General features: G+C 37.5%; 1 protein-coding gene across 1 annotated transcript; it reads left to right on the top strand.

Moving 5' to 3' along the window:
- Positions 1 to 2,311: 2,311 nt before the first annotated feature.
- Positions 2,312 to 13,319, top strand: LOC106523766 (leucine-rich repeat-containing protein 43). Its single transcript, XM_014017309.1, has 14 exons — positions 2,312 to 2,359; positions 4,047 to 4,134; positions 4,254 to 4,309; positions 4,409 to 4,624; positions 5,637 to 5,747; positions 5,992 to 6,131; positions 9,823 to 10,061; positions 10,180 to 10,391; positions 11,522 to 11,681; positions 12,060 to 12,199; positions 12,292 to 12,381; positions 12,603 to 12,797; positions 12,869 to 12,953; positions 13,136 to 13,319. The coding sequence occupies exons 1-14, from the start codon at positions 2,312 to 2,314 to the stop codon at positions 13,273 to 13,275; spliced, it is 1,920 nt and encodes a 639-aa protein (XP_013872763.1). The 3' UTR covers positions 13,276 to 13,319.
- The last annotated feature ends 321 nt before the right edge of the window (positions 13,320 to 13,640 follow it).

Below are 13,640 nucleotides of genomic sequence, written 5' to 3'. Positions count from 1 at the left end.
ACAGACACCTGGAATTTTGCATCAGTAGTGTTTTTCACAGGAAAAGTTATTCCATCAAGGGGCTCCAGAGTTCCATTGCTGTGGGCCATCGGGGGTTCCTCAAAGAGGCGACGAACCTGTGGAGGAAATAGAAGTTATTAGTCTAAAAGCAAATGCCGGGATATCCACCGTCGCTTGTTTACACGTCATGAACCCAGAAGATTTTCCAGCTGAGGAAGTAGCACARCTTTATCTTGCGATGCAATACATTTGCACACATACACTTTGGCTGCCTTTTCACTCATCTTCAGTCCATTAATGAACAATTTTTAAAGGCGTGTTTGTTTTGTTAAAACACTTAACTCTGACCTACAACTCATTCAGGCAYAAAATGAACTAGTGTGGATGCTCAAAAGATACTGTAACTCTTTGTTACTCTGAGCCTGTCTCAAAGAAGCAATTTGTTACCATTCATTTAGTCGAAAGAATAAAATGCTAAAGATGACATGGTTTTMGAAATCAAAACTAGCGCCAAGAAGGTGCTTTTCGATGAACGAATAGCTGGGAACTTGTGGTCAGTGATCAACAAATGAACTCTTCATCTGCTGGATGTTTTTCATAAAGACATAACTAATGAAATAAAAGGCATGGAAATTGAACTGCTTGAAGGCAAAATAAAAAGAACTCAGAACCAATTTCAACACGTTCACAAAGCTCTATACAGCATATAGTTTTTGTAAACTTACTTACRCATTGATTTTCTGCCTTTTTTAAATTTTCCAAAGCCAGCTCCAGTATCATTATATCCCTCTGCTTAATTGGTTTGGAGACCATGAGGCCGATGTAGCTCACAGCTATAAAGAAGAGCAGGAACTCTGCAAACAAAAGTACAAAAAAATTAAAAAATAGAATGATGTCATCTGCATAACAAGTGACCTGAAGCTTTGCAAAAGTCTGAGTGGATTTAAATATTAATCAAAATTCAAGAAAACAAACATTTTAACCATTACAAACATGGTTAATGCAGAGTCCTCAGTGTACAGCTTACCTTGATGCCGACACATGGTGTGGTTTGTTTCCCGCTTTCTACTGACTCAATGCTCATGAAATGGCTCAAACTGCTTATATAGTCGCTACGTGGGTTTTTTTTTTCTCTGCATGCCATCAGCTGATTGTTGACGCCATTGTGGTATTATCGACCAAAAAAATCTCTTTGTAAWTTTTTTCTTTTTTGCAGTTTTAGGGCAGCCTTTACCACAATGGTTGATTATGTGGAGGCTGATGGCATCTCAAGCCTAGACTGAAACTGTCTGGTAAAGTTTATGTGATATGTGAAAAACCAGGTGGAACTCAGACATCATAACAGGTTGTTCTCTTATTGTTATGATGCTTTTCAACTTTTCCAAATGTGCTACATAAAGCTTTGATTTGTAGGTTGATTAGCATAACTTCCTTTTCTGATATGAAAACAAGGTAGGCTGTTCTGTGTTAGTCAGTGATTTGTGTTTCCAATGATRACATTAAAAACTCCAAATTTGGAGTTTTCAAGGCATATACTGTATAACACTGCATTAACTCCATTATCAAATCATAAATTTCTTAGAAATGCATCTGCCATGCAGTTACTGTTAATCTGTTCTGCTTCACTTGGATGTTACACCACAAAGATGCATTRATTTGTCTTGAAGTCAACCACAGATATAGGTTAGAGTTAGTCTACTCATTTTCAAAGTATAAATGTGATTTCTTTCAAAGTATTTGATTTAAAGACCACATTCCTTTTGATTTTTTTCCAATGACTACATTGCTAAAGATGAAAAAGTTGAACATTTCTTTTATGATATTGCGACTTACAACTCGTTAAACATACCCTTGTGCAGCCGTTGCTCAATAAACCTAACGTTGACTCGTCCTTTCAAATTTTAGGTCCAATTCAACACTTCCTTTTCATCAAAAYTCTTAGGTTAGTTTTTGTCTGGCCGCAGTCCTTTTTGAATACCTGCTTGAAATGTTTCAGTCTTGGTTTAAAGCAGTTCACAGCACTTTTTAGTGACAGATTCAGGCGACTCAACAGTTTTTTTTGTTGTTATTAGTATTATTACTTTTATTATTACTGTTTTTTTTTTTTTTTTTTTTTTTTTGCTTTTGCCTTTGATTCAATTAACACCATCCTGATCTCCAGGCTGGTGTTTTCCAAGGAAATGCACTAGACTGGTTCAGGTCTTACCTGTCTGACAGGAGTTTCTCTATAAGCCTTGGAAAAATATGTTTTCTGGGAAATCTGATTTTTCTTAGCTTCCTGTTTCCAATCTGTGCAAGAAAACCCACAAGCATGAGGGCGAACAACTCTACAAGAATTCAAATCCAGGACCTCCTTGCTGTGAGGCATCARTGCTAACCACTGATCCATCATGCTGCCCTAACTCCTCTCACACATGGAGTTCCCCAAGGAGCCATCCTTGGAATGTTTTTATTGTTCATCTATGTGCTCCCCTTAGGCTCCATCTTTAGAAAATTTAATATCTCGTTTCATTTCTACAACAATCAGATCTACCTACAGTTAAAGCACAGTCAATGTTTCATTAAAACCATTGTTTGACTAACAGAAGTAAAAGCTATGGTTTCAAACTTACTAAATTCCACAGAGAATAAAACTAGTTCTTCTACAAATCAGTCAAAAGGGAAACCTTTTTTTTTTCTTTTAACAATTTTGAAAGGATGATGATGCTTAATAGACTATTGTAACTCTATGGTGGTGTTAGTGGGGCTCGCCTCTCCAAACTGCAACTCGTCTTTTGACACAAACAAAAAAAGCGTGAATGCATTTCCTCAGTGCTTGCTTCTTTTCACTGACTCCCTATTTGTTTTAGAATTGATTTTAAAGTTTTATTGATGACCWATAAGGCCCTGAATGRGCAGGCTGCTGTAAAACTGTGTGGCCTCCTGCAGACTTGCGTGTCCTCCATATCTCAGATCTAAAGATCATTTGCTTTTGGTTGAGCTGCAGTAAGGTGTAAATTTCCCCACTGTGGGATCAATAAAGTTTGATCTTATCTTATCTTATCTTATCTTATCTTATCTTATCTTATCTTATCTTATCTTATCTTATCTTATCTCATCTCATCTTGGCTGTCCTGAGGTCCAGGCTTGTCCACAGAGGTGACTGGGCCTTAACTGTTGGCTTCAACTCTTGGTGGTTTTGTGTTAAAACACATCTGCACTCACTGGCTTTTAATGAGAGCTGACATTCATTTTAGTGGTTTTATTTTATGTCTTATTATATTTTAGCTGTTTTTGTGGTCTTTTGTATTTGGTATTGTCTTTTTATTTCTTATATTATGTGCAGCACTTTGGCCAAAAGACCGCTGTTTTTAAATGTGCTGTAGAAACAAATTTGATTTAATTTGAAATGTTGTCTTCTCTGAGCTAAGTTAAATCAGTCTTGTGTTTTTATCTGTCAGCTCATCTGTCAGTTTATTCATCCATCAATCCAAATTTCCATGAATATTTTCTTCAGCTTACCCATGTTCAGATAAAAGGACCGAGTGGAAAACCCAGACATCTCTCTCCAGAGGGAGATCCTCCAGCTGTGATCTCAGGTTTAAAAAAATGCTGTAGTATTCCTTCAAAAATCAATTTTCTGGTCTAAAAAAAAGTCTAAAGCTCTTATAGTTATGGTGAACCTTACTTCTGACAAAAGAAAATAAATATTTCCAGTTTATTGTCACACCACTGTTTAAAAGCCAACATCTCTGAAGGGGTGGATTTATATTAGMGCTGGAGGCACTGGAAACGTCGTATGAAGGCACCATTCAGGTAGAACAAGATTTTGTGTATTGTGAAACAAAAGCCAACAATGAGGCTCATTCAAATAAATGATAGTCTACAGGAAACATTTTCAGAACAATTTTAAAAGTTGTTTCTTCCTCCCAAGAATTTTAGTGAGCCGTCATCTTGAGCGTCTGCACAGATGCTCCAGGCCCAAATAAAAAAATGCCCTATTTTCTGTGTTTCATCTGACGCCAAACTTTCTATAAACTCGGTTATTTTGTRTAAATTTTAAGCAGGCTGGACGGTACCTCACTGTTTTTGTGCACCAGTTTTTCTTCAGGGTTCATGACCGGAGCCTCAGGTGTCGCCTGGCAACAGTCAAAGGTAAACAAACATCAGCTGAAGACAAGATGATCACCTGTGTCTTTACTTTACGTGATAAATCGTCCTACAGTGTGTTTTGTTGACAGTTATGGGCTCAAAAATGCTTTCTGCTGTGTTAGAGAAGAAGCTGGGACGTCTTTGTCTGACTGATTTTCCCTGTGGAAATGGAACCTGGGTGAGTTTTCAGCTAAATTTGCTTCAGATAAAACACAGTGTTAGTTCACTGCTGCATGACAGGCTTTTTAATGTGTAAAACTCATGTTCTGTTTGTCAGAGGGGCACCAAAGACAGTGCAGGGGGTGCAGAAACTGAGTCAACAAGTGACCTCTTGGACCTGCTGGACTGTCCTCGTTCTCCATGGAGAGTCAACGATGACTCCTGGAGTCCTCAAGCTTCAGCTCTGAGACGGCTGGCCGTGCTCAAGCCTCTGCGGCTGAACGCAAACTTTATCCACAATTACTTCACGACACTTCGTATCCTGGGCAAAGATGTGAGTGAACTCAGAGCTCCAGAGCAGGAGGCAAACTGTTAGGTTTCATTACACTTCTGCACACTTTCTGCTTTCTTCCATTCAGTTTCCTGAAAATATCTTCTTGAAAGTGTTATTGAACTATTCAGAAACTAAGAATTTTAAGTTATTTTGTGAATATATTTTTGTCTGTTTTTTACTTCCACACAAACAGAAACTGATCCCAGAGGGAAATACAAAAAGTTTCTCCATTTGTTGCATTTTAAAACTGATTCCTCTTGATGTTTTCATCTTACGTTTCTTTTTCCAAATCTCCAGCCACAATTTTCACAGCTACCTAATTTTCTTTATACTGAAGTTATTAGTTAGTAGTTCTTGTTTTAAGGACATTACATCCATTTTGCAATTKTACACTTTAAATGTGCAAATCAGCTGTTTAACTCCGTTGTCAGAACTGTTTTCTGGACATRATAAGCTGCAGACACAGGCATTCATGAACTGCTTGTCATGAAAGTTTGATTGATCCTTTTTGATGTTGCTTTTTCTACATCAAAAACTAAAAATCACTGAAAATTTTAGACCTAATTTCCTTAGTTTCAATTAGTTTCATAAAATCATGAGAAGCAATAGAAACTCTGTCACAGATTGCTGGSCMRRWKKWAWWAMYTTWAAAAATAATGTTTTGCTGGCCAGATTAAATGTTAACATGGGTCAAATTTGGCCCATGGGCCGGGAGTTTGAGTATGTACTATAACTGTTTATACTTGTTGAAATGAAGCATGCTCCCACATGCTTCCAATATCTGTTGCAATAATAAAGTCTAAATTATGTTACAATCCCTAAGAGCAGTCTTTATTTGGTCATGATGATAAAATTGAGAGGTGCTAACATAATTTAACACTACATCCCAAACACAATCAATGAAAGATTTTCCAAAATACTGCTAGACTGATCAAAAGGTCTTGCAGTGATTTTGAAAGAACGAATTGCATCAACGTGTATCGATGTGTACAGATTTCTGCGTCGCTTCCAGGTATCGATTATTGATGAAGGCCTGCTKAAGTTCTCCAGACTGGAGGAACTGGTGCTGAGCACTAACGTAATCTCAGAAATCCCTGCGGAGAATCTTCCCAGCTCCCTGAAGGTGAGCCGTCGAGCTGCATCCGAGTGATGCAACACTTTCTGCAGTTTATCAGCTCAGAGGAGGTGTGTGCTGTTTCAACATGTTAGCGAAGACTCACCTGCAGCTAATCACTCAGAGCAGGAAGCTATTAAGTTTCTTCCTTGTAATTCAGATAAAGGTGAAATGCCTGACTGTGACGTTGTGTAATGGGAAGCTGTGCAGCAAAACGACATCTGAAACTGTTATGAAATTGCCACTTTTCTAGGTTTTGGACGTACGTGCAAACCGATTATCTTCTCTAAACGGTCTCACGAGGCATCCACCTCCCCAGCTGCAGTATCTCGGCCTTGGCTCAAACTGTCTAGGTTCCCATAAAGACATATCTCATCTTACAGGAAGACACTGGTTAGTTCACACAAATGCACACACCGGAAGCTGTTGGGTTGTTAAAGAGGTTCAGTAACCCAAAATCAGGTCAAATGAAAGCTCAGTGACAGTTGTTGGTTTTTATAGTTGGCTTTGTAGTTAGTTGTAGGATGTATGGTCACACGGTGGTACCTCATTGTGCCAAGATGCTTCTCTGTAGGGTTTTCTGATTTGACACAGCAGTTTTCAGTGTGGGGACGCCCACAGGCACACTAAGTCCTCCATCTGTGGTGAGAGCAGAAGATGCTGCAAAAGAACACCTTTTGATCCCACATAAAACACACATACATTTATGTGGTTTAGGTGCCAGTACAGAGTTCAGGTTTACTCTAAACCTCAGCATATTGTTTACTGATATTACAAATGAAGCACMGGCTTATAATGGTGATTAGCACTTAACTTACTACTTACTGAGCTCAAGTTGTTTGTCAAAGGATAACAATTTAACAAAAAGGGGCCAAAACAAGTCAATTGTATTGCATTTTATTGTTTCACACTGAAACACATTTTGCCATGTCATATAAAATATAATTTTGTGTTAAATAAATTTATTGGTCATTTACTTACTGATTCTAAAAGCACAACACCATTTCATAGTTTTCCTTATTTAAGTACTGGTTTCTGTATTATACTGAGTGACTATATTGTTATGCCTTGATTAAAATAGTTTTAGCTACCGTTTAATTAAACAAAAAGAAAGTGATTGTGTCTTAGTATCTGTTTCAGTAACAGGAATGTGGTGGGTGGAAGCGGATGCTGAAGAAAATGATAAAACTGGTTGGATTTCCGGATGTCGCTCTGAGCGTTGCTAACTTTGCAAACTGGAAGCATTAAAGCTCCGCTCAGAACCAGTACTAGTTTGTTGTATGGTCTATTCTCTTCATATTTTAATCAATTCAACATTCATGTGGTTTATGCCTGGTTAAGACACGATTTCAGTAAAAGAACACAAATTTTCTTACAGTTTTATATCGTATCGTATCGTATCATATCATATATACTATGTATAAATGTAAATCCCTTCAGACATTTTAATGAGCCTCAAAAATCCATAATTAAAACAAAATCCATATTAACCTCACATGTGTATGGAGRTGGAGGAGGGGGTGGGGGTGGGATGAAAGCATCTGCAGCGCAAAGCAGGAGGAAATGAGGATGGGAGAACTTATTTATAGTGGCAGAGCAGTTATCTGATGTTAATTATTGTTTTTTTTAATGTCCTACAGGCTCTGACATGTTAAGTAAATTTGAAACTAAGTTTTTGAAAAAAATTGTAAAACGAAAAAAAATCCAGGATTTCTCTATATGTCTCTATACCTACAAAATGAGGGAAAATCTGTGTAAATTACAGACAATCCTTACAACTTGACATGTGATCATGTCATGTCATGTCATGTCATATCATATCATATCATATCATATCATATCATATCAATCATATCATATCATATCATATCATATCATATCATATCATATATCATGCATTGTATCATATTGTCTCATAGCATCTCATATCGTATCGCATTGTATCATATTGTATCACATCATACATTGTGTTCTATCATGTTGCATTGTATCATATCATATCCTAATGTATTATGCTAAGTCCATTTTTACTGTTTAGTTTAATATATATAGCTTATCATATTATATCATTATATACTGTATCACATCACATTTATTGTATGTTTTTGTTTTGTATTATTTCTTGTAATATACAGTGGGGTGTGAAAGTTTGGGCAGCCTTGTTAATTTTTCTGATTTACCTTTATAAATCATTGATTGTTTGGATAAAAAATATCAGTTAAATATGTCATATAGGGGACAAACACAGTGACATTTGAGAAGTGAAATTAAGTTCATATGATACTGTATATAGAAAGTGTATAACTGGTTAAACAAAATTAGGCAGGTGCATAAGTTTGGGCACAAAAAAAAACCTCAACTCAATATTTAGTAGATCCTCCTTTTGCAGAAATAACAGCCTATAAACACTTCCTATGGCTTCTGATGAGAGTCTGGATTGTGGCTGAAGGTATTTTAGACCATTCTTCTTTACAAAACATCTCTAGTTCATTCAGGTTTGATGGTTTGTGAGAATGGACAGCTCTCTTTAAGTGACACCACAGATTTTCAACAATATTCAGGTCTGGGGACTGAGACGTCCGTTCCAGAACGTTGTACTTGTTCCTCTACATGAATGTCTTAGTAGATTTTGAGTAGAGTTTAGGGTGGTTGTCTTGTTGGAAGATGCAGCCCCAGCTTCAGCAGCTTCAGCTTTGTCACTGATTCCTGGATACTGGTCTCCAGAACCTGCTGATATTGATTCGAATCCATGCGTCCCTCAACTTTAACAAATATTCCCAGTCCCTGTACTGGCCACACAGCCCCACAGCATCACAGCCCCACAGCATGATGGAACCACCCCCACATTTTACTGTAGGTAGCAGCAGGTGTTTTTCTTGGAGTGCTGTGTTCTTTATCCTCCATGCATAACAGCGCTTGTTGTGTCCAAATAACTATATTTTAGTTTCATCAGTCCACAGCACCTTATTCCAAAATAAAGCTGGCTTGTCCAAATGTGCTTTAGCACACCTCAAGCAGCTCTGTTTGTGATGTTGGGGGAGAAAAGGCTTCCTCTGCATCACTCTCCCATACAGCATCTCCTTGTGTAAAGTGCTGAATAGTTRAACGATGCACARYGACTCCATCAGCAGCAAGATGATGTTGTAGGTCTTTGGTGCTGGTCTGAGGGTTGACTCTGACTGTTCTCAACATCCTTCACTTCTGTTTATTCCAGATTTTTCTTGGTCTGCCACTTCAATCCTTGACTTGAACTGTGCCTGTGGTCCTCCATTTTCTCACAATGTTTCTCACAGTGGAGACTGAAAGCTGAAATCTCTGAGACAGCTTTCTGTATCCTTCCCCTAAACCATGACGGTGAATAATCTTTGTTTTCAGCTCATTTGAAAGTTGTTTTCAGACTCTCATGCTGCGACTCTTCAGAGAAGATGCAAAGAGGAGAAAAACTTACAATTGCCCCCCTTAAATACCCTTTCTCACAATTGGAGTCACCTGTGTGTGGAGGTCACTGAACTTACCAAACTAAATTTGAGTTACAATAATTAGTTCTAAAGGTTTTTAAATCAATAAAATGCCAACAGTGCCCAAATTTATGCACCTGTTTAATTTTGTTTAACCAATTATTGCACACTTTCTGTAAATCATATAAACTTCATTTCAATTCTCAAATATCACTGTGTTTGTCCCCTATATGATATACTGTATTTAACTAATTGTTTTCATCCAAACAACAGATTTATAAAGGTAAATCAGGAAAATTACCAAGGCTGCCCAAACTTTCGCTCCCCACTGTATTATATCTAACCAAATCATTTCACATGATATCATATATTGCATAATATTGTATTGTCTCATATTATGTATCATATCATTGCATAAAAAGTGTTTTGCCCATGTTTAATAATTGTTTTGCTATTTGTTTCTCAATAGTAATGAGATGTCATAATAAGTAGTAATAAGTGAAGATTACAGCAGTAACAGATAACACATATGAACTAGGTTTTAAAACATTTAGTTTTTTTACAGCTGTATCAAATGTTGTATTGTAAAGCTGTTTTGTATCATCTATGACTCTCTCTGACCACAGGCCACAGCTAGTGTGTTTGGACCTCAGCGACTGTGAGTTTCAGGACCAACAAGCTCTGCTGAGCGCYTTGAGCACCCTCCCGTGCCTTAAGACACTGTTGGTTGTGGGCAACCCGTTCACCCTTGCGCCATCACATCCAGGCTTCACTGTGGACAGCCTCCCACAGCTCAAAYATTTAGACGCCTCGTGGATCTCTGCTGAGGAAAAGTGTCGTTTTAGAGGCTTGGCCACAATGAGTGGTGAGAGTGTACACTGATGTGTCCAGAAGATCTGCAAACATGGRTTCCTTTAACTTATTGTGTCATTTTGGTTGCATATAAAGTATTATTAGAATTATTTGTCTGTTTGTTTGTACAGATCTGATTGTGGATGTAGCTTCGGTCACAGTGAGCCTGAGCAGGTTGATGGGAATCCCAGACCCTTCGATGGGTGTAAATAAAAAAGCTCCTGATTTTCCACTCATCACCTACAACTATTCCATCACATACCCGTTCCTTAATCATCCTCCACCTGATAAACTGGTGATGTATTCTTCCTGCACTTTTTACTTTAATTTATATGTYGTCAAAGTATCTAATCTGAGTTCACCACAAATTAGTTTTTATTTGCGTTACATCTCATTTTATCTGTTTAATTAACATCACTAATATGTTAATGTGTTCACACAATTTCACTTTTTGGTTTCCCTCAGAATATCTTTTTACATGTTAAAGAAGGTTTTATGTTGTCATTGTGAATCTGTCATACATGATGCTCAATATTCACGTTTGCTCAAGTATAAACAACATTCTTATGTTAACCTAAATCTTTTGTCACATCTCTGTAAAAAAAAGTCCAATCACACAGAGAGGGAAATTGTGTTTCCAAAGAAATCTTTGTAAAAAAAATTTTTTTAATGATGTGATTCAAACCCCAACAAGGATGTCTAGTCATTTTTTTATCAGCTAAAGTCTTAACATTAAACTCATGCAACTGAGATATTTGCTGTAGTCACTTCCTTTAGGAACTTTTGAGAAAAAGTTTTTTTTATTAACTGGCTTTTGTATGTTCTTTTATGTTKTTATGTTTTTGTGTGTGTAAATAGATGTTTTCCACCCTATTAGGACCAGGTTTTGTTCCACCTGGTCCCAATAGGGTGAAACAACATCTTTTCAAAGATTCAAGGATTCAAAGATTCAAAGTGTTTATTGTCATATGCACAGATGAAAAACATGTTTCCCTGAGCAATGAAATTCTTACTTTGTCGTCCATTTTTTAGTGCCAAGAGATAACCATGTAAAAAACAAATCATCATTGAAAGGACACAAACAATGTTGATTAAATAAAAAAAGAGGCTAAACTAAGGATAATAACATCAGAAGGGAACAATAAAATAATGACAACTAGAAGGGAACTGTACAATCTGTTTTTAAAGTGTARTGTGCAAATGTGCAACAGGTAACAGTCTGAAATGTGCACATGTGCAGTAATRATAATAAGCAGAAGAATGTCACATTCAGCTGTTYAAAAGTYTGATGGCACTTGGGAAAAATGAGTTCTTGTATCTGGAGGTTCTGCATGTGTCAGGGTTCAGATTTAGCAGGTATGAAAATGAGTTTCTGTTTGGGTTAAGTGGGTTTTTAGGGCAAAGGTCAGGGTTAGGGCACAGAAATGAAGTAAATGCACTAGAAATATAAAAGGTGTRTTGTGTTTCTCATAGAAACTGGACAGTGAGTTTCAGCCTGACCCGGGGTCCGCAGCTCGTGTGACAGAGGACGGCCCGGCYGAAGATGACCAACAGACAAACCGTGAAGGAGAGACGTCCAGTTCAGACGCTGGAGTTTCCAGCTCTGATGAAACCCACACTGAAAGTGAACACCGTAAGAATCGTTGACTCATCTGAGTTGCAACCAGCTTCACACCTAAATTATTACGCAATAACTGAAAAGAGCTGACATAAGGCTCAAAAAGGAAATGAGTTGAGGATGTTTGAAGTGTGTCGGCATGATTTTAGCAAAAATGACTGTAAATTGATWATTTATTCTGTGGAGCTGGAGTGGACTTTTTCTCTTATCAGTGTTGCGTCAGCAGCAGCACACCTCCTCAGGAAAGCAGGAGGTGGGGGGAGGAGAGGGTTTGGGTTACGGGTTAATCCTTTATCAGGTGCCACACATCGTCTCCAGGCCTGACTCTGGTTTTGTAATCTGATTGTGAGCTTTTTTTAAAAAAAGATTATTAATATTTATTTTTTTCCACAGCGTCACAACACAGCACATCCAAACTGTTGTGGACCGAACTCGTGGACTTCAGCGACTCACAGACCTTCACTGTCACTTCTCTGAGAGTTTTGAAGAAATTTCTCAATCAAGGACTTTCTCTCAGGCTGGAGGAGGAAAAGGTGCATGACGTTAAAGGTGGAGGGTTTGGATGTAAAGGAAAACATAAAACAAAGTGATGTAATCTGTTGCATTGTGGCGTCTGATGTTGTAGATCCTGTCATGGCCTGCAGCCTCTGAGGACGCGCCGGCTGTGAAACCGAGCCGGCCTGAAATAAGCAGGAAAGGGAAGAAGGAAGAAGAAGTGAGTTTATCGTTTTGTTTCCCACAAAACCACAAAATGTAGACATGCAACTGAGTTCATGACCCTGCTTAATGAGCAGGAAACTTTCATTACTAAACACTGCAGCAAGTGTTACTGAAAACTGTTTTTCTTTAAAAATCACTGCATGACTAAAGTCGTACTTTGTAAGAGTAGTGTAATTCTTTTAAGTTATCAGGTCCAACGTTCTTCTTCCTATTCAGTCCCGAGCTAAATCCACCAAAGACAAAAAGAGTAAATCTGCACCAGATCTGGTCCAAGATGCCCCCATCAGAAGAACCCTGGGCTCTGCACACATCCCTCTGCAAAGCCTGGTCCATGGAGATCAAAAGGTCAATGTCGTCTGTGACTTTGGTCCTTTGCACACAGATGAGGAGGATGAGCAAACACGCCAAAAGGTGAGTTTAGACTGAGATGAGATGTGATGATCATTACATAATCCACTAATATTTTTTAATCATGTTTTAAGGAGCTTGGGAAAAAGATTAAAGAAGAAAAGAACAACAATAAGGATCTGAAGCAGAGAGGAGACAGGAGCACTGTTCCTTCAAAAGGTCAACTGAACTAGTTCTGCAGTGAATTAAAAAATATAATAATAAACATAGTTTGTAAAGTTTTTTAAGAAAATCACCATACCTTAAGTTTATTTAGAATTAAAGTTCTACATCTGATTTATATTTAGTCAGGTCATTTTCTCTGAGCATATTTCATGAGTCTTGCTTGATGTTCACTGCAGGGAAAGAGAAAAAAGCCCATGATGTGGACATCCAACCAGACGAATCTGCCCGCATCCAACCAGTAACTGTGGAGCTGTGTGTGGAGCTAGAGAAATGGCGGTCTGCATCTGAAGCCCACCAACTCAAACCACCACAATAAAATCTATTAAAGATTCAAATTAAATTACCACAATGCAAGTTCTCATATATATATATATATATATATATATATATATATATATAGTTATCAGACAATGTTTATTGATCCATGTAACCATATCCGAAAGAGCTATATTTAAATGAACTGTCAAATAAATTTTTATTTCTCAAAATTGCTCAACCTAAGAAATATTTGTGTTCACTTTGTGAAACTAAAGTTGTATTTTTCCAACAAATGGATGCTAAAATGTGAGATTAGTTTAACTTAGTGTTAACAAGAAAAAACTGTCAAGACAAGTCAACTCATTTTTCTGTGCTCAAGTGTATAATGGTACAGAAGCAGGGAATGAATCTAAAAAAATAAAA

This window comes from Austrofundulus limnaeus, unplaced genomic scaffold, assembly GCF_001266775.1.
Source record: "Austrofundulus limnaeus strain Quisiro unplaced genomic scaffold, Austrofundulus_limnaeus-1.0 Scaffold166, whole genome shotgun sequence".
NCBI lineage: Eukaryota > Metazoa > Chordata > Actinopteri > Cyprinodontiformes > Rivulidae > Austrofundulus > Austrofundulus limnaeus.
This window is presented reverse-complemented; position numbering and strand designations above follow the sequence as displayed.